Here is a 23,691-nt window from a genome sequence, read left to right on the forward strand (position 1 = left end):
ACGTGCCGCCATCTTGGCAATGACTCGGATGTTGACCAATCACTAGCCTGCAATGCTATCATGTGACCTGTGCGAGCCCATCATTTGCACATGCATAGATGAGGTATAGATAGAGGTTTGATCTGGATCAAACTTGGACGAGGGCATGTCGGAACTGCCCCCAATAGACATTTTTATTAATACTGTCTTTGAATGAGGTGGATCCATGACATCCATAGACTAGTGACGTCAATTTTTTATGAACAAAAACAATAGGGCTCCCAGCCCTATTAGACCCCTAATTACATTTGCGTCTTTTCGGACAGATTAAATAAATTATACATAAATACATTGAATTAATATGAATAATAATAATATAAATAATAACAACAGTATTATATGACAATATAATAAAATGTCAAGCTTCACTTTGACATTGCATTTTCCTTTTTTATAAATATATAGACAAATCCAACACCACTGCGACTGACACAGAAAAGCGACCTGGGTACCAGGGGAAAGGGGATTTTAGATTGGGGAAAGGAGATTTATTTTAGGAGATGACCACGCTTCACAAGACTCAGTGGCTCAATACAGCGATAATCTGCTGTAAGATGTCTTGAGGGATCGAGGGCTCGCGGTCTCAATGATGGTTCAAACACAGATTGTCTTCCAGCGCTGCGGTCACAGGTTCAGATCCTGGTGCTTTAATCAAATGATTGGAGGAGAGGACATTGCTTCATTAAAAAAAACGCGGCTCAAGGAGATATAGCCGCTGTCGAAAGACTCAAGGGTTCAATGTTGGATTTTTGAAGGGCAGCACCCTGAGGGCACATTTCAAAGCGCCCAGAGACCAGGGCCGAGCGTGAAGGTGGCAAGATGGCTCAGACGCCGCCTTCCAGCGCTACTGTCACAGGTTCAAGTCCTGAAAACATAGCTTCAATGAGTTTAATGAAAATCTACCGCCAATCTACAGTTGGACATGTCTTCAATATTCTGTTGCTGTCGGAATGGGCTCCACCAATTTTGTGACCATTCAACATTAAGGTTGATGTTCAACACTGTATGACCCCGCTGCACATTTTGCGAGGTTGCCATGAAACACAACGTTCACAACAACAGTCAACTCTTGAGATATTTTTAGAACTACAGCCAGGGGCGCAGCTTTCTCCTGGAAACCCCCCTAGCGGCTGGGGGCTTGTTGTTGTTGTTGCGGCCCCAATTGAACGTTATCTCCATCAAAACAAATGAAAGCGTGGCCATTGCTTTCACGGGTTGAAAGACAAACACAACCATCCTGCCATCCAGTGGTCGTATCAAGTACTGCAGCAATACCTTCTGACTGATAAAAAAATATATATGAAGCTATAACTTTCAATTAGCTTCCATAAAGTTCATATTATAACATGTTGTAATGTGCGGGACATCTTACATACAAGACACGTACTGTTTTTGCTGATAAGAGATTTACCACAACATACAGACAACACTTTTATTTCCTTTTTCAAGACAGTTGGTTTGAGATTAAGTTCTTTGTTTAATTAATTAAAGTAAATGTAAGCCTTCTAAAAGAAAGCAACAGGAACCTCAGGCACTTAAGCAGATTGCACAAAAAGAAAAACATCATGGTACTGGAGTAAAGATTTGATTGACATCGGCCACGATGCTGCAGTCTCTTGGTATTTCATGTTGTCTTGCCTTTCAACATTATACCAGGGTCCACTTCATTAAAGGCGATTAAAGAATCTTAACCCAGCCCGTCCACAGACAAATAAAACCCTTGACCAAATATCCCAAATAGTAAAAAAAAGAAATCACACACATAAAAAAAGTTTCAGTCACAGCAATCACAGCTCTTCCTTGTCCTTCGCAGACTGCGAGGCTGACCCTGCGCCGGCCTTTTTAACGCCCGCTTTCGCTGTCTTTTTCGCTGACAGTTTTGGGACCTTTTTGTCAGCCTGTTTGGATTTCGTTTTGGCTGTCTGTTTTTTACTGTCCGTCTTTACTGCGGCTTTGGGTTTGGCTTTGGTTTTGGTTTTGGGCTTCCCATGGTCTCCTCCTGCTTTGGCCGTTGTTTTAGCAGCAGTTTTAGCTTCGTCGGCCGTCGCTTCACCCGCCGTCGCTTCGCCCGGCGTCGCTTCGCCCGGCGTCGCTTCGCCCGCCGTCGCTTCGCCCGCCGTCGCTTCGCCCGCCGTCGCTTCGCCCGCCGTCGCTTCGCCCGCCGTCGCTTCGCCCGCCGTCGCTTCGCCCGTCGTCGCTTCGCCCGCCGTCGCTTCGCCTGCCGTCGCTTCGTCGGCCGCCTCCCCCTCTGGTTTGTCCCCCTCCACCCCCGTGTCAGATGGAGCCGGCTTTTCGCTCGGTTCCGCTACGGAATCCTGCTTCGTCTCCGTGGCGGCGGGAGCGGCCGTTTCCGGGGACTGGACCCGGGGAGAGTCCTCCGTCACTGACTGAGTGAACTCCTTGTCCACGGGCGTAGAGAACATCTTCAACATGTCCAGAGCTTGGATTCTCTCCTAAGAAGACGCAACAAATTAAAAAAAAAAAAAACAGCATGAAAACTAACCACTGACACTCTAATGAATGATAACAACACATTTTGTTACTAAGCACAGCACTGTTTCCCAACACTTTTTTCATACGATTAAATAACGTCACACCACCATCCTGTTAAATGCGTCAGAAACGCGTGGTTGCAAGAACGCTTCTCTTTTAAAGTCGGGAGCCAAAGAGCGAAAGAGTGGGCGAGCGAGTCGACTCAGAAATGCAAGGCCAAACGCATTTGGTGTAATTCATATTAAATGTGACAAATTGACTCTTTGCGCCGCACCAAAGTAAAAGGTTTTGACAGAATACATTTGAGTCTGTAGAATTACATTCACAACTCAAGAGTCAAACCGACTCTTCTGACTCTCATTCGCCGTCCAGGAAGTCCTCCCTCGCTCCGTACATGACACCAACTGAACCAGAACGGCCAAAGAGTCGGAAAACCGAACGACTCATTTTACCGAGTGACTCGTCAATTACGGAATCTCCAAAACAACTTATAGTCCTGACTTTCAGAGTGAAACTTGCTCGGTCTGGAACTGATTATTTCGATGAATTACGACAGGATTGCAATTTTGATCTTACAACCCAAGAGCTCACTTCCTTTCATTATCATTTGAAGGGTAATTGGAGCGGAGGAGGACCCACCTTTTCCTGGTGGGCGGGGTCCAGGGTGAACCAGAGGGCCACGGCGCACCTCTGCCCCTTGGTGACCGCCTTCACGCCGTGAGGGTTCTCCTTCCCCGAGCCGAAGCCCACCACGCGGCCGCAGCGGGGACGCACCTCGGCCTGCGTGGGAGACGGGAAACACGGCCAGATATATAGCGAGTCGTACACCTCGTCGGCGGTGAAGTGAAGGGCGAGTCATTTTCCGACAATTTTCATTTCGTACCGTGATCGTTTTGGCGTCCATCTTGGTGAAGATGAAATCCCCTCCTTCGAAGTCGTCGTTCAGGTAAAGAATGGCGCTGCGCGGGTGAGAAGGAAGAGTCCGAAGTTAAAGTGGACGTCTGGTATGTTGTCGTCCCAAAGTGTCAACGCAGTGATGAGGTTTCCGTGCCCACCTGTAGTCTCTGTGTGTGTACGCCGGCGGCTCCTTGATGCACTCGTCGTGCTCCGACACCAGCAGACAGTTGTCCGCGTGGACGGGGTGGCTCAGGTCCTCGCGCTCCTCCTGCTTGTCTGTGGGACCAGCGCGGTAGAGATGACACTCACGTCCTTCCTACATCGGCGCTCTTCGTTGGAACATTTTGGGGTTTTTTTTACGGCGGACGGCGGTACCTTTGATGGCGGAGCGGCACACCAGGTGGGAGTAGGCGAAGTAGAGCGTGGTCTCCAGCATGAAGTAGGATTCCAGGACCTTCCGCACCCGCTCGCTCAGGTCCACGAAGAGACGGGCGCTCTTGAGGGGAACCACCCCTTCCTGTCCGAGCTGCGGGGGAGGGACGTCAGAATCATGAAGGTAACATTCTAAACCATGCTTCTTTTTTTTTTGCTTTTGGGCTCTATATTACACAGTGGTTAGATGTCAAGTCTCGTGCATGAATTGGAGATGTTGACATACCATTTATACTGAAATATACAGGGGAAAACAACATGGGTCTGAATGCAATTTTCCTGTGGTCCATACATAACTTGAGCTACAATTTTATCATCATGTTTAATTCCCGTCATCTCTTTTCAGTGAGCTGGTACAAACCTTAACGGCTTTGAGGGCCGTGACCCCCTGGAACATCTCGTTTGGAGAGTGTGGGGAAGGGCGCCCCCTGTAGCCGTCTCCCCTCTGAGCAGCCGACTGAGGAAGGATGTACAATGTCAACACACTAATGCCGAGCGTACGCCAAGGGACTTCAGCTGCGATCTTCGAGTCAAATTATCAGGATCTTCAGAGAATCATGAGGAGATATGGGATGGACAAAAGGGTCTTTAAAGGTGTGATGATGTCTTTCGGTCTGAAGATAAATAACAGACACCTTTAAAATAAAACATTCAAAGAGAAATACAACACTGAATTTTCTTGGGAGAACCAATACACACGCCAAGGACCATTCTGTGCTGCAGGGTAAATATGCAATGGAAGTGAATGCCGTTAGAGGGACAAGCATGTCGCCTTTAAACCTGTAATGTTACCTCCATAGTGAGCGTAACTTTCACGATTGAAATTATTTCGATCCAGGTTTTTCAAACTTTAAGTGTTGACATTTTTGAAGAAAAAAAAAAACAACTTTGTCAGCCAGCTCTAAAAGGATGGGTTTATGGTTTTTCATCCCAGGGCTTAATAAAATGTTGGTCCCCATCATTAACAGTATAACTGTTCATGGCACGCAACACAACACTTTGCTATTTAGAAACTTACCACTCTGTAGCAAGGTCACACTGAGCTTGAATGCCAATATCCAATGGAACAAATTCTGAAGTTGTAAAAAGAATGTAAGCCTATTGCCAACGTTACACTTTGGATGTGCTGCAGCAATCGCAAAAACTAGTTTTAAACAAAACTATGTTAAAAAAGACATAGGCGACTATAAAGCAAGTTTCCAGTTTTGGAAAATGAGATTTAAAAGGGTTTTTTTTACGGTTTTAGAACATGCAGCAGAGTGGTAAGTTTCTTATGGTACAGCATTCGGTGAGTTTGCACTATGAACTGTTATAAATGATGGAAATCGACATTTTAATAGAAATGGGATTGAAAAACGGCAAAAATTAGTTGACAAAGACACCCTGTGGAAAGTGGACCACCAGCTTCGGCACAAATGTTGAAATGTTGAAATTTATCAATTAAAAAAACCAAAAAAAACCCTCACGTTGGACAGGCGGTGGAGCTCCCGGCATTCATCACTGCTGATCACCCCGTCCAGCAGCACCCGCTGGGAGCCGTTCAGCTGCTTGGACGTCATGGCAACCTGGATGTGCTCGTAGAGCAGTGTGCCCCCTGGCGTGCAGAGGTGGCAGTACAGGAGAACAGAGCAGTGATTCTCATCCCTTTTCATATCAAGGACCCTCCATTTGATACATATTTGATAAGATTGTGTCTCTTGGACCCCAATCTGAAGAGATTGTTATTGTCAGATTTGATTTATAGCAGACATCCATACCTGTCTATACTATAGTTGGGGAGAAAACAGTGAAACTATGATCACAACACTGCTTATTGTACATTCTTAAAGTTGAAACAACTTTTAATTAAAAATGATATCTACACGTTGTAAACTATCAACACTCTGAGATTAATTTAGCAAAAATGGGATTTCAACCTTCTCGGGGGGTTACTAGCTTGGTTATCTCGGACGAATCTTTGCTTTTCTCCTCCACCAGGTTTTCGATCTCCTTCATCAGGTTCCCGATTTCCTCCGTGATCCTGGCTGCCGTCTCCCGCTCCACCCTGAGGAAGAGACACAATTCATCAATTACAATTCATCGCCCGATCGCAATTATTATTGAGATAATCGTGATCATTTTATTAATATGCTAAGGTCCTCCAGTGAAATGTTTCCATCCAAATTTAGTATGAGTGTTGTAATACATAGAACCATCTATGACTACGAACTATGATGAACCATCACAGTTTCCATCAGTTGGGTTTGAAATTAACTATCGACACAAATGTTTTTACAATTTTCCTGGCATTTCTTCTTCGTAGGGTGGATGTGCATTATTCCACCACTATACGTTGAATGATGAACGTTAAAGACAATTACATTGTTATAATCGTGATTATTTGTATGACAATTAATCACCAAATAAAATGTCATTAAATATAAACATATCCTACTTCTGCTTCTCTTTCAGCTTCTGGGGCATGACGTCCGCTGGCGTCCACTTGTCCTGGGCAGAAAAGGTAGTGTTAAAAGGAGAATTAAGGAGGAGGGAAATAGGAGTGGTTAATAGAAGTAAGAAAAAGAAAAAAATGTAACCTACGGGATCAACAAAGGTGATCCCAAAGACTTCGTAGCCCAGATAGAGCAGCTCTTTCTCCAGTATGGACTGCTGCATGTACCACTTCACCACCTGAGGTCAAACATAAACCCAAAAGCTGGTAAGTTATGATATTATTTATGATTTGAATTTGATGGTTTATAATGTTTGATTTGGTCTGTCAAACATAACCCACTGTATCCCACCTGTCAGTGATAATCGGCCATTTTAGGATGAAATGTTCCAGCCCGTCACAAGTTTGAGTGTGTAATGAATGATATTAATAAGGCATTTGTGACTGAGATGGGAAAATATATTTTCTGGTAAGTTTCTTGGATGTATATTACACAATGAAATATAAAAAAATATATATACAGTATATTCTGCAAATAGAAGGGCCAAATCACACCCATTTCATGGAATGACTCAGAGATTTATTTCTCCGGTCAATTTAGTGATCCAACGCTCACAAATCACACATCCGCACTCTAGGGAAACCCCACAGACCCCACAGTCCCTACCTGTCGGGCCGACACATTATCCGCCTTGTCCTCCCCGAACATGAGGGAGTAGAATGCCAGGTTCTGCAGCATCACCTCGTCCTGGGGGTAGAACAGCAGGAAGGTCTTGGCGCACTCGATTGCCTGCTTGTACTTCTGACCTGGGAGGGTCAAGAGACAGAGGCATTTATATATATATATATATAGAGAGAGAGAGAGAGAGAGAGAGAGAGAGAGAGAGAGAGAGAGAGAGAGAGAGAGAGAGAGAGAGAGAGAGAGAGAGAGAGCGAGAGAGAGAGATAGAGGAGGGGAAAAAGGTTGATGTTATGGAAAATCTTGTGTGTACCATGTGGAACATGGTAAGACTACGGCAAATGTAAAATGAAATTATATAAATATGAATAATAATATAAATAAATTATAAACATATGATATGAAAATATAGCTGCAGGCAGCAATACGTGGGGTACAGGGTAGTCGGACTTTCGTTAAAGTTCAATGTAAGAGTGTGCGTTGGCGTTGCGTCTCTGTTCCGGTGTGTTTTGTGGCTGCAGAAGTTCATTGGTTCTGGCCTGGTTACAGTGTAATTCTATGATCGGGTGGTGTTTGCGGCTGTGGGTGGGTTTCCTACACCGCAACTAACAGCAGTTATCATTCTGAAGTAGGACTGCATGATTATGGCTAAAATGATAATCATGATTATTTTAATCAATATTGTGAGCACGATTAGTATTCCATTTGAGGGAACACAATTATTTTATTGCACTTTGTAAATCAACAGAAAACTGCCTACACAATAATAATGTATTTTATAAACCTACAAATAAATAAACTGAGGTAAGAGGTTTAACTGACTTCAGTTGTAGACAATATATAATTAAATAAATTGTGTGTAGTTGATTACACCAAAAACACAAAAAGAATGAAAATATTTCAAAACACATACACAATAAATACATTTTCCTTGTATTACTGTATGTAATTGCTTATGGTTATTGTTATCAGTAATTATAGAGAAGGTTTGTATACATTGATATCTCTAGAATGTCTATAAATTCTGATTGTGGTGTTATTGGGGTTTTATTTTGTAGAACTCACTCTGGTGCGTGTCAGTTGTCCTCAGAGGCGTATATATTTATGATGCTCAATACGCTGCGCTCTGTTTAATTCAATTGTCTTCTGGTAATACTTTAACATTATTTTTCATACATAACAAAGGTTAATAGTAATAAAATAATGCCTGTCACTTTGTAACTTCGTATGGTTTTAAGAGTGATCTGTGTAGTCAATCAACTTGCACATGCGCGCTGTGCATGGCACCATCTTGGTGAGGTTGTGATTGTTGATCAAAAACTTCTTCCATAGTACTGAACTGATCCGGATGAAACCTGAACGACGCCATGTTGGAACTGCCCCAAATACAAATCTTATTCAGATTGTCTGTGTGTTCTTCGCATCCATGACATCCATAAAGTTCTGACGTCAGCTGCGTCTGCAAGTGGCGCCATCTTGGTGAGGTCCCGATTGTTGACCAATCACTTGATTGCAATGCTATCATGTGATCTGTGCGAGCCGTAATTTTGCACATGCGGGCGCATTGCGGTGAGGAAAAAAATACTGTTTTTTACTAAATTATTCCACAATAATGGACCGATCTGACTCAAACTTGAACAACGACATGTCAGATGTGCCCTGAATACACATTTTATTCATATTGTCTGTGAGTGCCCCGGATCCATGACATTCATAGACTCCTGACGTCAGCTTTTCAATAATTAAAGCAATAGGGATCTTGCCCGTTTAATTATAAAGGAAGGAATCTCTGTCTATCTGTATGTATGTCTGTATGTCCTTCGATTATCTCGACAACCGTTCATCCGATCTACCTCCCACTTGGCGGGTGTATTGCTGGGGATGTGCAGTGTCCAATTTGGGGCAATTTGGACACGCTGCATGTGTAATATTAATACATTTTCAATGAACAGTGAACAGCAAACCAGGGGGGTGCAACTTTCTGTGAGAAACAGCGAGCCATCGGCGGCGGGGCTTCTCATGGAAACAATCAGCCCGTTCCAAACAGCATGTTTTGTGTTGACACGCAACACGTGAATTATTAATAAACTTTGAAAAAACAAGCGAACAGCGGGTTTATCCAAAAGCGCGACTTGGGTGTGTTTTTTCCCGTGAGAAAGAGTGTATTTCCTCTGTGTTTTTCACCACAAGTCGTTGCAACTTTCACGAACAGGTGGGCACTGCACTAGTAATAATGATAATACTTAAATTTATAAAATTTATAAAAAATGCAAACATCTTAGCTTTAGCACTATGGGATCAACCCCTAGTTATAATAATAACAATAGATTAAATAAATAAATAAATAAATAGATAGATAAATAAATAAATAAATAAATAGAAAATATAAATATACTGCAAAAGTAAAATAAAATATTCTAAATATATAAATATAAAAGATAAAATAGAAAATATAAAAATGAAATAAAATACATGTACACATCTACAAAAACAAGTCAGAAGTAGCGGCCGACTGTTAACTCATCAGCCTAAAATGGGCAGGTGGTAGTACAATACAGTAAATTACAAGTAGAAATAAACTCTTGAACTTGAACTTGAACTTAGTTAGATAGTTAGTGGTACATTGTAATAATATATAATGATAGTATTAGTAGCAAGTGAAATTAAATAATTAACACAAGTATGATGGAATAAACCCTTGTGTTTAACTTCCAGTAGTGGTGTTGAATCAAATTATGATCTAAGAGTTTAGTTCCAAATGGAACAAACTAGTCTGAAAGAAAATATTCCCAATAATAATGTTTGTATTGTAACATTTCACAGTGAGACTGACTGTTGTAGTAGGAGAATTGCAGGTAGTTGAAGTGCGAGGGCAGGAAGTCCTCAAAGGGCTTGGGTTGGCCGGCGGTGGAGGCCAACTCCACAGAGCAGCGCTGCTTGCAGTTCAGTACCTGCATGTAGTGGTCTGCAACACACACACACACACACACACACACACACACACACACACACACACACACACACACACACACACACACACACACACACACACACACACACACACAAGCCTTGTGACAACGCCCCGACTCAAGGAACAGAAAGATGCGACGCCCTGCAGCTTTATGATCCTAACCCTTTATTTATTATTTTTTGGAACATGATGAACAGTAGAGTGAGAAAAAGAAAATCGATATTTTTATCGCATTTGTTTCCATCAAAGCTGTATTTATTGTCATTTTCATTAATTGGGCACAATGGCCCTTTTCAGTTTCTATTATTAAGCCTGAAATTAAACTTGTACAGTTGTGGCTTACGCAAATGATCTTTAAATCAAATGACTAATGATGTGTGCATACTCTTTGGAAGTATGATTTCATTGTTTTCGATGCCGTAGTATTAAAGAAATAAAATAAAGAGAAATTGCAATAAATGTGATCTTTTTATCATGAATCCATGGGGATTCTTGTGTTTTCCAAACAGTTGGAGCTATCATCTTTTCTTTGAAAATACACAAAGAAATCAAACCAAAACCCCAAAATGCTCACCTGTCATGGACTGGAAAAGGTCGGCGTTGTACTCCATGTAGTTGTATCCATCGTAGTCGTACGCACCCTCGCACAGCACGCGGCACTCCTTGTCAGCTTGGAAGAAGTCGTCCACGGCTAGTTCAAAGTGATCGGCTGCGAGGCCAAACGAGTCGTCGCTATAGTAACGCTTCCCCAGCAGGAACTCCGCCTGGGGGGTGGGGGGTGGTGTTAGATGTGGCTATGCATTCAGTGTAAAGCAAGCTTAGGTGTGTAGTAACAGTGCTACTGAGTTTCTAGTAGGGCTACAGTCCCAAAGACTAAGTGGGTGCGGGTTCGAGTCCTGCCATATGTAAATTGTCATCTGTTATCTCTGTGCTGTTATTGTGTCTTTTATCTGTTTTAGCTTTTCTATTTCTATGCTTTTATCCTGTGGCCACCGTGAGACAAAAAAAAACCGCAAGATTTCCGCTGCGAGGTTCGACTCGGCCTCACCATATGCGGCCTGGCCTCCAGGTCCTTGAAGTCCTCCTCACGCACGCCTGCCATCATCCTGTAGTATTCCAGGTTCTGCTTCATCTCTACGTGGTCGGGGTTCGCCAGGAAAAAGGTGTTGGCCGCCGCGACGGCCTTGTCCAGCTTATTGATCTGCAGACATAAAAAAATAAGGTGCTTGGTCAGACACTGGCAAAGGCAAATTAACAGGAAAGTTAGTACATAGTAACAATTCATATTAATAATTTGTATCCTATGTACCCAGAACAATAGTCTATCCTGTGCATAGTAGCGTATTTTGTATATTGTTATATACAAGACTACGTATGTTTTGTTTTTTTTTGGCTATTTGCATATGTTTGACAAAATTTTCTTCACTTTTCATTGTATTTTATTTAATTATCAGTTTTAATCTACATTTTTTTCTGTTAAGCTTTGTTTTCATGCTAATTGTCTGTAGTGTAACGCAGCAACCTCACCAGAACAAATTCCTAGTACTGTATATGTCAATTATATTGGGTTTGAATGGCACCATATATTTACCAATAAGGTGGTTAAAAGTTCCATTGATATCTACTACGTATAAGGCTGAAACTGTTGAGGGTAGTTCCCCTTTTTTATAATGCCGTTTAAGGACCAGTTAAAAAATGGACATCTGAATTTAGAACAATAATAGGTATTTATTTTAATTCACTATTTTTTCCTCTTTTATTTATTCAATTTTTTCCATAAAGAGCAATGCACCCAAGAAAATACTTCCATGCTGCAACACTATTCTCTTGCGTTTGATTTAAATAGTTATGCTGTACATTCTGAGACATTTATTATTAGTATTATTACTTATTCGATTTTTACTGTTTGATTGTTTATTGTACGTATATATCGTAATTCAATGCACATTCTCCTGCTGTTACTCTGTGCTTTATATTTCTCCACTGAGCTGCTGCAATCTTATCTTATGTTATCTTATAGAATTAAATATAATGATTCAAGCAGCAGAAAGTGAATCAAGTTACCATAAGCCCCTCAAATAATATTGCATGTACAAAAAAGGCACAATGCAGATTTATTTGATTTCATTGTCTGTTTTTGTATTGATATTTTATTGCGTGCCCCACCCCCCTACATTTTAAAGACTTTTAATGTATTTTATAGGCTTTAATTAAGTGTGAAGTGTTTTTTATGTGCACTCTGGTTTAATTTATCCTCCACTGTGTTGCTTTGTAACTATGGTCTGTTTGTAACTGCGAATTTCCCCTTTCCCACGTTGCACATTTAAGAGCCCCGAGGCCCTGACAATGGAAACGGATCAAAGCTTCGTAACGAGCCTCAAAGCACAGTGGGTACCCTGTATTTCACTGGTGTGTAAAACGTGCGTCCTCACGTCAGAAGGCACGGGCTTGACTCCACCTTCAAGACGTGGCATCGGTTTCCACGGTCTTCTAGTTTACTTGGGGGCGGGGGGGGGGGGGGGGGGGTTGGGGCATCTACAGTCGGGCTAACACTGACTAAATGGAGTTGAGGAGGTTTGAGGACTTTGAATGAGATCGCATGCAAAACAGCTAAACAGTCAGAATGCGCGAATATTTTCACACAAGTCGCCTTAATACTTCCCAATGCTCTGCGGGCATATAATCAGTGATATTGATCTGAGTGCTGCATCTGATAATGCTGTTTTAGTGCGATTGTCATCGTGTGTGACGTATGATAGTATATCACATATAGTATCATACATGGCATCCCCATGAGAACATTATAAGATGTTCCCATGGGGCCCACAATACCTTGAAGTAGGCGACTTGCAGGTAGTTGTACGGGGTCCGCTTCTTGAACTCCAGCTTCACTTCTTCGCTCACTCTGTGCAGGGTAGCCGGGCCGAGCTTCTCCTTTTCGCAGGAGTTCACACAATCGGCTCGCGTGAGTATTTTCTGGAAGAAGCCGAGGTCGTCCACCGACCCGGCGCCGGGGATCGGGACCCCCAGCCCGGCCAGCGGCTCGCCGAACGCCGTCTGGTTGGCGCAGTTGATCCGGCAGCGCGTCTTCACCCTGCGGACCGCAGCCTTGTTGTGGAGCGCCCTCTCCATGTTGAGGATCACCGACGCCCAGTCGTTCCTGTAGTAAGCCTCCACCGCCGTGTCGAATAAAAAGTCATAACCCTCCAGGAACACGTTGCTGCCGGGCTCCGCGTCCGACGCGCACAGCGGGATAAGACTGCAGAGGAGGACCAGCGCACAGCGGCTCTCCATGGTAGACGGCGGGCCCCTGAGACCGTGGAGCTGGGAGAAAGTGAGTTTGACCAGAGGGACGCTGGAACAGCAAACTTGCGAAGAAAGAGGAGGGTTTATAGGGTCCTGGTGCAGCCCCCCATCACCCGTCTGGACGCTATGCGGTACTACAGCCTTGGGGAGAGTATATTTGCATTACTTTGGTGTGAGATATCAGTATATTTTTGTTTTATTATATCTATTATATATATTATATCTTATATCTTCTTTTCTATTTTTTTTGTTTATCGGATACAGCCTCATTTATATGTTTGTATCCTTATTATTTTAGTATTATTGCCCATTTGGGGCTTTTTTTTGTAATTTTCTGGATCTTCTTCACTGGATGGATAAAGTGCCTGACTGTCAGCCTGTCTGTCCGTCAGTCAGTCAGTCAGTCAGTCTGTCTGTCTGTCTGTCTGTCTATTTAATAGAGGGTTAGGGTTAGGGGTGGCGGTGGTGATTAACAAGTTAAACGTATCACCTTGTACTTCATTTAACAAGACTGTTAGAAAATGTGCAGTAACGACTGCCTCGATAATACATGTCACTGTTAACGCAAGTCTGGACTTAAATCAAATAATAAAAACAATTTAAAAAAAAATGCCAGAGACCGAATCTGTGGTGTGACGGGAATCCAACCGAGAGTCGTCGATATGAAGAAAAGAATCACCGAAGATATCGCTCATGGATTCGTTCGGGAACGGTTACGCCGGGAGGAAGGGGGTGAGCCGAAAAGTGTTTTGAAAAATGCATAGGCTCAAAGGTTCAATAACATTTTTGCAGGAGCGATTCGCTGTTGGTGGTATCCGTTGCAACTATATTAATTAATGAAAAAAAAACCTGCAGTTTTTAATACTTGCTATACCGTCCGACCGGCTTTGATAGTAGCCCGTGAAGAAGCCAGACAATAAAAACAACAGAAAACAAACATCTGTATGACAGTATTTCAATCACAACAATCCACAAAACAAAAAAAAAATATATAGGATTTTTCATTGTATAGGCGTTAGCCAAGACACGTAAATCCCGACATTCGATTATTTTGTATTATTTTGTACAGGCGTAGAAAGGTCTACAATTGCAGGTAGGTCGTTGTTGATGGTTTAGGACCCGACGGTCAACGTTGACTTCCCCGGTGTGACGCTCACTTCTCACGACGCCGCTGGGCAGACGGGCGCTGTGGATCCCCGGCGAACGTAGAAGGCGTTCGTCATATTGTACCGACGTTTATCAGAAAGAGAAAATGGACAGAACTGTTAGCCTTCCGAGTCAGCCTGACATAACTACCACGGGTAACAAGACGTTTGGTTCGTTTTTTTTTGTTTTGTAGACAGTGTTTCTCTAATGGGGGGTACTCGTACCTCTAGGGGTACTCTGGGCTACTGCAGGGGGTACTTCGAAATAATTAAAAAAAAAATGTGGAAATTAAAAAAAAATATATACTAAATAAACATACGATGCACATACAGTACAACATTTATGTATTTTTTCTTTTCTTTCCTGGGAAGGGGGTACTCAGCTCAAAAAAAAATGTGAGAACCACTGATCTAAGCCATGCGTTCAATGCTCTGTCGCCAGCCACCTTCATAGCTGTCACTTTTTAAGAATCAGTCATTCAATGTATGCGCGTTTGTGCGGTATGAATATGTCCTTCCGTGTACTGTGACGACCCAAGGCCTTTCTCCACCAGTTCTGTCAACTTGTAAATCGTCTCATTTGTCCACATTTGCTGCGCGTGTACCCTGCTTCACATTGTTCTGCTCAAGAGCTCCGTGGCAGTATTTGACATGAACGTACTCCCCCCTTCTGTCCAACCCCAGTATATTGAAATTAACCTGTGTTTTGTTTGGTGGAGAGTCGTGTAGATTTTGTTCAATCATTGATTTAGGCGTAACAACCGATGGCTTCAACAGTACAGACAGTCAGACTTGTAGTTGTTTTTTCTTTGTGACTGTGTTTCAAACGTATGGTCATTGTTGTAGATTTAGTCTTGCGTAAAGCACTTTGAAATGTGCTCATAATGTACAAACAAATGTTGTGTTCATAGTCAGATTTGTGACATGGGCTGGTATTTGACTGTCGTTATGCGTGTTCATCAGTGACTCTGGTGGAAAACAGCAGCGCTCCCAGTGGGCTGGAGCTCGTCAGCCCCTACCAGACCAACAGAGTGGGAGACCCCATGGACTTGATAGCCCTGGCAACGCAAGTGCAGAAGGTTTGACTTAAGAGATGATAGATAGATAAATATTTATATCAATTATCCTGTGTAACTTGAAGGACACTACAGAAAATGTACTTATCGGGCATAATCTATAATTCATCTCTTTCCACTGGTTTTAAGGGAGACGACTTTATGAAAGCCAACGCTTGCAGCAAGCTCACAGTCATCGCTGACCAGATCCGGTACCTCCAGGAGCAGGCCAGAAAGGTAAGCCGATTAACCAAAACATTACTATACTGTACTTTTAAAGGGAAATTCCGCTCTACTCCTGATATCTCCTCTATTAAGAGAATGGTTGCTTACTTAAATTTCAAAATATGTTCTCAACCAGAGTTTTACAATATCTTGAGTTGATGTAGCAAATAAGATTCAACGTTTAACGTTTTGAAATTGTTTGAGTGGGTGATCATTTATAAAACACTAGAAAAAAATATTTACTTCCTACTATTAACAAGCTTCTGACTAACCGGCCCACCAAATTTAGCACATCTTTCTTTTTTGTATTTTATATTGAACATTTTTTAACCTGTGCTGTCAGCATGCTGGGCATACAGCACAGACTATTGTGTGTGTGAGTGTGTGTGAGTGTGTGTGAGTGTGTGTGAGTGTGTGTGAGTGAGTGTGAGTGTGTGGTGTCCACCGGTGAGTGTACGAGACTTGTCCCAATTGGTTCTGGAGTATAAGGTCGGTATTATATCGTAGTGCCTCCAAGCAGCGGAAAAGGCCCCCAAAGCTACCCCTGAGGCCCGTAGCTGTACAGACATGCAGTCACAGAAGACCCCCCCAGCCCCAAGAGAAGCAGGAAGGCAGAGGTGCAACACTCATGCCCAGCCCCAAGGAGCTTAACCCAGTCCTGGAGCGCACGAGGAGACCCTGCACCCCTGAGGCTCACACAAACAACCTACCCCTACGTGCACGTACAAGACACAGACGCAGCCGCACCTGGAGCCAGGTAGTGCGCCGACCGGCCTACAACCCGCCCAAACTGCAACCGACCAGATGCCCCATCCAGCCGCGAGCCCCAAGCGCCCATCCACGTTGCCAAGTGTGTTCAGCGCAGGGCAACCGGATCTGATCTTGCCCGTCGCAGCCACCCACCACATAGCTCGCAACCCCACCCATCCCCCACACCCTAGGCCTATTATGTGGTGTATGTAGTGAGTATGAGTTTTGGCACTGGGAGAGATAGGCGAAGCACAACCAGATCACCGCAGGCGTAGAGCAGGCTGGGCAGTGGCGCAGAGCGGCCCTTCATGCCGGGCAGCTCCACGCCCCCATCAGGCCCCTGACCAGACCCTGGCCTTCGCGCATGCGGCCCACAGAATAGAGGGTGGCAGACAGCTCCCCCACCCACAGCCCAGCCCCCCCAGCGACGGGTGGCCCGCACACGGGGAGCTCCAGAGAACAGGTACCCAGGCAACAAGGGACAAGAGCGGGCCGGACCACCCGGCACCCCGTAACACCCCCATGGGGCTCGGACCCCCAACGGCCACAGCACTAAGCACCATGAACGTCCCCACTGTGCCATAGACCTCCCCGCTTTTATGTGTAAAAATCGAATTTTGTACGTCTTTTATTCATTTTCCAATTTGCATTGTTAGGTTTTGGAAGACGCGAAAAAGGACTCTGACCTCCACCATGCTGCCTGCAACATTCTGAAAAAGCCAGGGAACATTTACTACCTTTACGAGCGACCGTCTGGACAGAAATACTTCTCCATCATCTCCCCTAAGGTCTGTACCGTACTTCACACTGCTAAACAGACGTCGCTACACTCTATACAAGAGGAATTTGTTTTCCTTCAGGTTTCACCTTCCTGTTTGGATGGAAGAACCTGTTGTACCATTATCTGTGTAACCGTTTGTATTACTTAACTCTGAGCCCCATGCAGATAGCAGAATAGACCACTGGATAATCATAAACAGCTCCAAGCACACACAGCACATGCACAAAATGAGAAAGGAGTTGTGTGGGGTCAAGATCTCCAATAAACTGGGAACTAAGATGAAAAACAAGGCGGTGGGTGTAATTGTCTAAAATATAAACTTTACCTTGAATACAGAGGAAGTCTGAGAGGATTCACTGTTGTACTACACATATGTAATACAGAACTATTGAAATAGCTAGCTTTGGCTTTTTGTAGTAAAAAGACCTATTTTCCAGGTGTCTCAGCTAACCTTCCAAACCTAATGCCAGCTCTTTGACAATACCCCTTGTCACTCTTCTTTCTTTCAGGAATGGGGCGCCAGCTGCCCTCATACTTATATCGGTGGATATAAGCTCCAATATGACATGTCCTGGACTCCCATAGACGAGGTGGAGAAGAGAGACGCAGAGATTGCCATCATGGAGAAACTTCTCAGCCAGAAAACTGCTCTCCCCCCATGCACAGAGCCAATCTTTGAGGGCATCACTAAATTAGAATGATTGACAGGAATTGATTTTTTTTTTTTTTTTTAAGAATGCTGTGCAAAGGACATTACTCTTAATGGACACTAAAGGTCTATCCATTTTAACTGTGAAAATTCCATACTTAAGTGGAAGCCACTGTTCTCCAAGGTCTTGTGGATGTTTTTGCTTGACAATTGAGGTTGACTATGATAGACATATTAAGTCGGATATTCATTAATTATGGAAGTTTGTTAATATTCAAACCAAACCACCCATTTTAATTACCTACTTAATCCGGGGGGGGCTAGAGCCTGTCTCCACTTATTAAGGCAGGGAGACGCCCTGAACCGGACCAGAACACAAGTCTATTGCAGGCTGCACACCCTCAACATCCAGTGTCTATCCAGTGTTGTCAACCAATCCAGTCTCAATGCATCAAGTGTGAATGTTCCTAAAGCTCTTTGTCGTGCAGAGGGCTGTGCTGCTGCTACTGTTCTGTCAAATGGTTTGTAACTAATAAAGTGCCTGAACCTCGTAATATAGAAACAAAGTGTTTTGACTTTATTTGAAAAATAAATTACAAAGCATTACATTTGTCACTTTTCTTTGTGCAAGAAACTTTTTTTTCAGTATAGTATTCATTTAAATTAAATGTTATTTTGCTAAGGTAAGACAAGAAATTGATTGTTAAAAATCTGATGTGATTAAAAAACAAATTTCAGGCATCCATAATACATAGTTACATCTTAGTTAAGTGCATACATTGTCTTTCTGCAGGGTTATTGTTAGCAGGAAAGAGTTAATGTAAGGCAGAAGCTTCCAGTTGTCTGTGGCAATGTTGAACTGCACGGCGTCTTCCTCCGATCTGATCTTCAGCAACACATGAGACTGCGGTGGAAGGAACAACAGGACCTTGTACTCCTCTGTGTTGACTGGATTTGTTATTAAATATGACGAAAAGTGCTTCTCCACCAAGAGGCTTAACTCCCTCTCCCCCAGCTCGCTACAGAAAAGGCTGATGGCGCAATCTGACAAGTCCGTCTCCCCACGCTTTCCAGAGGCAAATTCACCCCACAATGCCTCAAATGCCCTCAGCTTGCTGTCCTGCTCCCAGGTTGAAGGTGCGACAAGGGGTTTAAACACCTGTTGAAATGCCACGTCGACATCGGGCAGGGTTGTGTGCCACGAGAGTCCGTCCTGGGTTGTAAAGATGGCGCTGGCATGCAGCGTGGTCGGGTAGGGCTCCCTGGGTGTCAGTGTCAGCCTCACCGCTGGCGGCGCTCTGTCTCTGAATAAACACGGAACGCTAATGTCGCCCAGTTCCTCGTAGTGGGCATCCATCAGTTCAAAATGCAGGCGGACACTGAAGATCCGATCAAAGCGGGGATCGCAGGCCTCCATGTGAATCAGCTTGTACAGGAGAGTGACTTCGGAGGCAAAGCCAGGGCTGTCGAACTGGGCTCTGTAGGCCTCCAACACATCTATTTCTTGACACTGGCTGTCGTCTGACAGGTTAAGGTTTGGGTGTATGTCAGTGTTTTGCGTGCTGTCTGACCCGCGCTGTGCTTTACAATTGTCTGCCTCGACTAACTGGAAGATCGACCTCTCCGTCTGGCGGATGGTTAGAGCATTAGTCAGTTCTTCGCTCTCAGCCATGATGGAGGACAGTGAGTGATTCTTGTCCTTCCGCCCTCCCTCGGCCATGCCGTGGGCCAGCACGCCTCCCAGCTTCTCCCGGGACAGAGTGGTGAGCAGTGTATAGTATAGACGGGCATGGTCTTGGATGTCCGTGTCCCCGTAGTGGCAGGCCAGGTGCTGTAGGATGTCAGCCAGCGGGATGAGGATGGCATCCAGGCTGGGATGCAACAGCAGCCGCCGACACACCTCCAGCAGGTTGTTTCCCAGGCGCCAGTCACCGCTCACGCACAGTAGGGAGGATGAGGACGTGATGACGTGGAGCAGGAAGCCCAGGGTGCTACTCTGGCCGATCTCCCCTTCATCTGCCACCCGAGCCAGGACTTTAAGGTGCCAGCAGAGGTCGGTGGGGGTGACCTGGGCCGCGAGGGGCTCTGTGATGACACTTTGCAGGGCTCCCAGCAGTGCCACCGCCCAGCCACACTCCCTGAGTGTGTCTTGGATCTGGTTTGCCAGGTTTATCATGTGAGGGGCCAACCAGGTTTGACTGCGATAGAGCTCACACAGCCTGGTCCTCAGGTCACTGGCATAGTGCTCCACGTGGCAGAAGTGTAACAAGAAGAGGAAGGCGGCTCTGAAGAAGGTCACCACCCTTTCCCGACTGCCCCTGTGCTCTATGATGTTAAGCAAGAGCTTGAGGTGGTCGTACAGGTAGGCCAGCCCGCCGGCCCCCTCTGCCTCACCTTCCTCTCCCTCCTCCAGGTAGACGAGCGACACCAGGTTGAAGCGGGCGAGCATGTTGCCGCTGTCGTTGAACACTGTGGGCACTAGGGACACGGCAAGCCTGGGGGTCAGCAGTACGGGCAGGGTCTCGTCGCCATCGCCGCCGCCAATTGGTCTGTTCTCAGGGAAGTGCAGCAGATAGTCCATGTAGAAAAGCTTCTCTTGTGGACCAAGCAGCGGGTGCTGGGACAGACCAACCAGCCTCTTCAATATAAAGGCCTCGTCCTCCGCACTGAACAGGCTGTCGGTGAAGGCTGCCTTCATCAGCAGGGTGGTGTGGAAGAGGCATACCTGGGAATTAGAAAATAGAGATTATTTGTGTTTAGCCCTGTGTTTAAGTGCTACTAGTAATGGAGTTGACCCTAAAAGGCCCCAAAAAATGCCCATAAAATGAGAGGGATCCTTTGGAGTGTCTTTATAGTACAAAGGGGGAAATGTGACGTGGTTTTCTTATTACAAATCTCTGAGAGTTGTAACAATAGGATACACTTATAAGTTCTGCTGCAGCAACCAAAAAAGGACTGCCAAAAACCCAGAAAGTCCAAGGGGAATATAAAAAGAGGCCTTCAAAAAACAATCCAGTGTTTGACTGATGGAAGGCATTGACAGATTGTTATACAATGCAAATGGGATTTGTATGGGAGTCTCCTTTTTTAGGTTCAATTAACAATAGCACAATAACACAATCAAGGGCTGTTGACATAACCATTCATCTAAGAGTTCATAATATTTTACCAAACCACCTTGCTTGTGCCTAGTAGTCGAAGCAGTTGCGCTCTGAAAATCGCCGGCGAGATGCTGGGTACCATGGCGACCACCTCAATCAGTCCATGAAGCAGTGCGGCTTGGGACAGAGGCGTGAGCAGGTAGGACTCTTCCAGGAGGGAGGAGAGAATGGAGCGCAGCTCCTTACATTCCGGTCCAGTCTGAAGAGTAGGCACCGTGCCCATCGGTACCAGGATGAGTGGAGATGGCAGGGCTGAGTCTTTGCTTTTTATTGAGGCAGAGTCCGGCTGCGCTTCCCACGCCACGACCATATTGCCGCCCAGGAGAGCTTTCAGTTCTTCTGCACCGCACCCCGTTTGCTCAGCAAGCAGAAATACAACATTTCTCAGAGCCAGAATGTGCAGTCCAGTGTAAGCCTGGTGGAGCCTGGAGCTCTCCTGCTGCCTCAGTCCGCTCAGAAGCTCCAGGTGCTGGGAGAGAATCCCCGGGCAGCAGGCTTCCAGCTCCCGGAGACAGTCACAGGCCGTCGCTCGTAAGGAACGCACCAAACTTGACTCAACTTGAAAGTCTCCCACGTCTTGGGCTACCTGGAGGAGGAGGTCCAGAAAGTCTCGAGAGGCACGGGAGCGTGCGGCCACGCAGGAGGAGCAGAGGAGCACAGAGGTCAGCGACAGGAGGAGGAGAGATCTGAACTCCAGGTTCTTGGCCGGGCATTGAGCAAACACAGACATGAGCTCTAGGGCGGTGTCTTCACCCGAACTGGTGGAAGGACACAGCAGCGTTGGGTGCTCACATAACGGGGACAACAGCAGGGCCTGGATTTGGGGGTAGAAATGAGATTCAATAATTATTAACGCGCGCACACACACACGCCAGCATCACTACCACTGCGATCACGGCACACTGCCTCAACCACATAAGAGAACGGCACCTGTCTCCCATAGCAACTGTTCAAACACACAGAGACACCGAAAGTGGCCAACTGGCAATGCATGCGTTAAAGTGGCAACAATGAGTTTAAGAGCCGACGCTGAAGGAGAAGATCGAGCAAAATCAGTTGGTGTCATGCTCAATGCTGTTGGTGTTTGTATTGAAGGTTTATTTCAGTGCTTCTGTGTCTCAGGTGGACGGTTCTAGGAGTCACCCTCTCGTCGTGCTGCAGTACCTTGACGCTGTAGGGGGCCCTGTCATCTCGGAGCTCACGGAGCAGCTCCGCCAGGAACACCTCCGGGGCGGTGCAGCAGAGGAACCGAGTCGGACTGCGGGAAAACGAGGCGGTCCTCTCGGCCCAGTTCCCCGCCATCATCCGGGGAAACCTCCTCCTAGAACACGCGCTCGGTGTAAAGTTGCAGTCGAACTCGATTCAAATCGAAAGCCCCGATGTGAAATACCCGAAACGTAACGCGCGGCGATGCAGCTCGGACATGTTTGCGGCGAGAAATGGGGACATTTCTAGCGACGCCGAAGGGAAGCGCTCACCCGCGTCCGTGTTGTGTCACGTGGCCGGTATTCACGTGACGTGAGGCGGCGTCGTCGTGTCCGGGTGACGCCACCTCTAGCGCCACCCGCCGGCGCGGTGCGGTGCGGCGCGGTGCGGTGCGGTGCGGTGCGGTGCGGCGCGGCGGCCGGCGCCCTGCTCGCCCGCGGGGGGTGGAGAGTTCCTCACGGACGCGCTTGCGCTTGACGTTACGCTCGTTACGAGTTCGTTCCGTTTCGGAGACTTTCGACTCCCCCCCCCCCCCCCCCCCCACGACGTTTCCGGGCAAATGTCAATAGTTTGGGCTCAGCTACATCTCTAACACACTCACGTTACTTGAGGTTTTTTTTTTGTTTGTTTTTTTGGTTGTTTTTTTTTTAATATCAGGATTTATGTTTACAAATCGAGAGGAAAAATCGGGGGACTGAATCCTATCAGAAATGATGATGTAATGTGCCTTATTATAGGCTCTCTTACGTCAGGCTATGGCTATGACCAGTATTTTTTTTATTAATACTAATAAAAATGAATAAATAAAAAACATTTGTATCAAGCCCTTTAGATTTAGATGACGCTGGCAATGTGGTTCTTTCACTTCTATTTGAGAAATTTTGCATCAGGGTATTTGTATTTTTTTACTTAAGTTTAAGGTCTTAAAAGTACTTCACTTACTTCCAGAGGCATTTACACAGTTTATGTCAAGGTGAAGGCCGTGGATATGCATACAGCCGTGGCCACAGTCACTTGCGCTACATTTAAAGAGCAAAGGCCAGTTTGTCTCTAGTGCCACCTCCACCTGTCCTCTCAAGCCCACGGCCTGAAAAGGCAGGTACTGTATGTCCGTGTCAAGGTCCTCTGAGGGGCAAGATAGATAAACAGATAGATAGATAGATAGATAGATAGACAGATAGATAGATAGATAGATAGACGGATAGATAGATAGATAGATAGATAGATAGATAGATAGATAGATAGATAGATAGATAGATAGATAGATAGATAGATAGATAGATAGATAGATAGATAGATAGATAGATAGATAGATAGATAGATAGATATGGCCATGGTGTGACCTGTCTTCCCTTCATCTATCCATCCTCCCATATTAACCTGTTCACCAACTTGAGCCCCCACAGGGGCTCTCAGGGAGCCCCGGTGAACAGGTTTATGTGAAAGGCAGCTGCTCAGTGCCCTGGAACTC

The 23,691-nt window shown here is 45.2% G+C and overlaps 3 protein-coding genes across 3 annotated transcripts; 1 reads left to right on the forward strand and 2 right to left on the reverse strand.

Moving 5' to 3' along the window:
- Nucleotides 1–1,457: 1,457 nt before the first annotated feature.
- p3h1 (prolyl 3-hydroxylase 1) lies at nt 1,458–13,270 on the reverse strand. Its single transcript, XM_080000722.1, has 15 exons — nt 12,775–13,270; nt 10,991–11,143; nt 10,517–10,706; nt 9,805–9,936; nt 6,960–7,099; nt 6,442–6,531; nt 6,296–6,348; nt 5,778–5,905; nt 5,328–5,455; nt 4,223–4,318; nt 3,805–3,955; nt 3,588–3,705; nt 3,416–3,491; nt 3,172–3,312; nt 1,458–2,492 (listed from the first exon to the last, which is right to left on the reverse strand). Exons 1-15 carry the CDS (start codon nt 13,234–13,236, stop codon nt 1,827–1,829), a joined length of 2,724 nt encoding a protein of 907 aa, XP_079856848.1. The 5' UTR covers nt 13,237–13,270; the 3' UTR covers nt 1,458–1,826.
- A 1,148-nt stretch (nt 13,271–14,418) lies between these two features.
- Nucleotides 14,419–18,410, forward strand: cUnh1orf50 (chromosome Un C1orf50 homolog). The gene is made up of 5 exons (XM_080000731.1): nt 14,419–14,549; nt 15,357–15,472; nt 15,599–15,685; nt 17,080–17,211; nt 17,714–18,410. The coding sequence occupies exons 1-5, from the start codon at nt 14,501–14,503 to the stop codon at nt 17,903–17,905; spliced, it is 576 nt and encodes a 191-aa protein (XP_079856857.1). The 5' UTR covers nt 14,419–14,500; the 3' UTR covers nt 17,906–18,410.
- Nucleotides 18,411–18,470: 60 nt separating this feature from the next.
- On the reverse strand, nt 18,471–22,348 carry ap5b1 (adaptor related protein complex 5 subunit beta 1). The gene is made up of 3 exons (XM_080000720.1): nt 22,179–22,348; nt 21,031–21,828; nt 18,471–20,578 (listed from the first exon to the last, which is right to left on the reverse strand). Exons 1-3 carry the CDS (start codon nt 22,317–22,319, stop codon nt 18,620–18,622), a joined length of 2,898 nt encoding a protein of 965 aa, XP_079856846.1. The 5' UTR covers nt 22,320–22,348; the 3' UTR covers nt 18,471–18,619.
- Between the last annotated feature and the right edge of the window lie 1,343 nt (nt 22,349–23,691).

Source organism: Zeus faber, assembly GCF_960531495.2.
Source record: "Zeus faber genome assembly, chromosome: 5".
NCBI classification, from domain to species: domain Eukaryota; kingdom Metazoa; phylum Chordata; class Actinopteri; order Zeiformes; family Zeidae; genus Zeus; species Zeus faber.

Excerpts from the sequence above, each read along its gene's own strand:
- ap5b1 (XM_080000720.1), bottom strand. The coding sequence starts at position 22,319 with ATGATGGCGGGGAACTGGGCCGAGAGGACCGCCTCGTTTTCCCGCAGT. Across the intron at positions 21,829-22,178 it reads GGGCCCCCTACAGCGTCAAG|GCCCTGCTGTTGTCCCCGTT; the intron begins GTACTGCAGCAC and ends CCCCAAATCCAG. Across the intron at positions 20,579-21,030 it reads GACTACTAGGCACAAGCAAG|GTATGCCTCTTCCACACCAC; the intron begins GTGGTTTGGTAA and ends TCTAATTCCCAG.
- cUnh1orf50 (XM_080000731.1), top strand. The coding sequence starts at position 14,501 with ATGGACAGAACTGTTAGCCTTCCGAGTCAGCCTGACATAACTACCACG. Across the intron at positions 14,550-15,356 it reads GCCTGACATAACTACCACGG|TGACTCTGGTGGAAAACAGC; the intron begins GTAACAAGACGT and ends CGTGTTCATCAG. Across the intron at positions 15,686-17,079 it reads TCCAGGAGCAGGCCAGAAAG|GTTTTGGAAGACGCGAAAAA; the intron begins GTAAGCCGATTA and ends TTGCATTGTTAG.
- p3h1 (XM_080000722.1), bottom strand. The coding sequence starts at position 13,236 with ATGGAGAGCCGCTGTGCGCTGGTCCTCCTCTGCAGTCTTATCCCGCTG. Across the intron at positions 6,349-6,441 it reads GGATCACCTTTGTTGATCCC|GACAAGTGGACGCCAGCGGA; the intron begins GTAGGTTACATT and ends TTTTCTGCCCAG. Across the intron at positions 5,906-6,295 it reads AAGCTGAAAGAGAAGCAGAA|GGTGGAGCGGGAGACGGCAG; the intron begins GTAGGATATGTT and ends TCTCTTCCTCAG.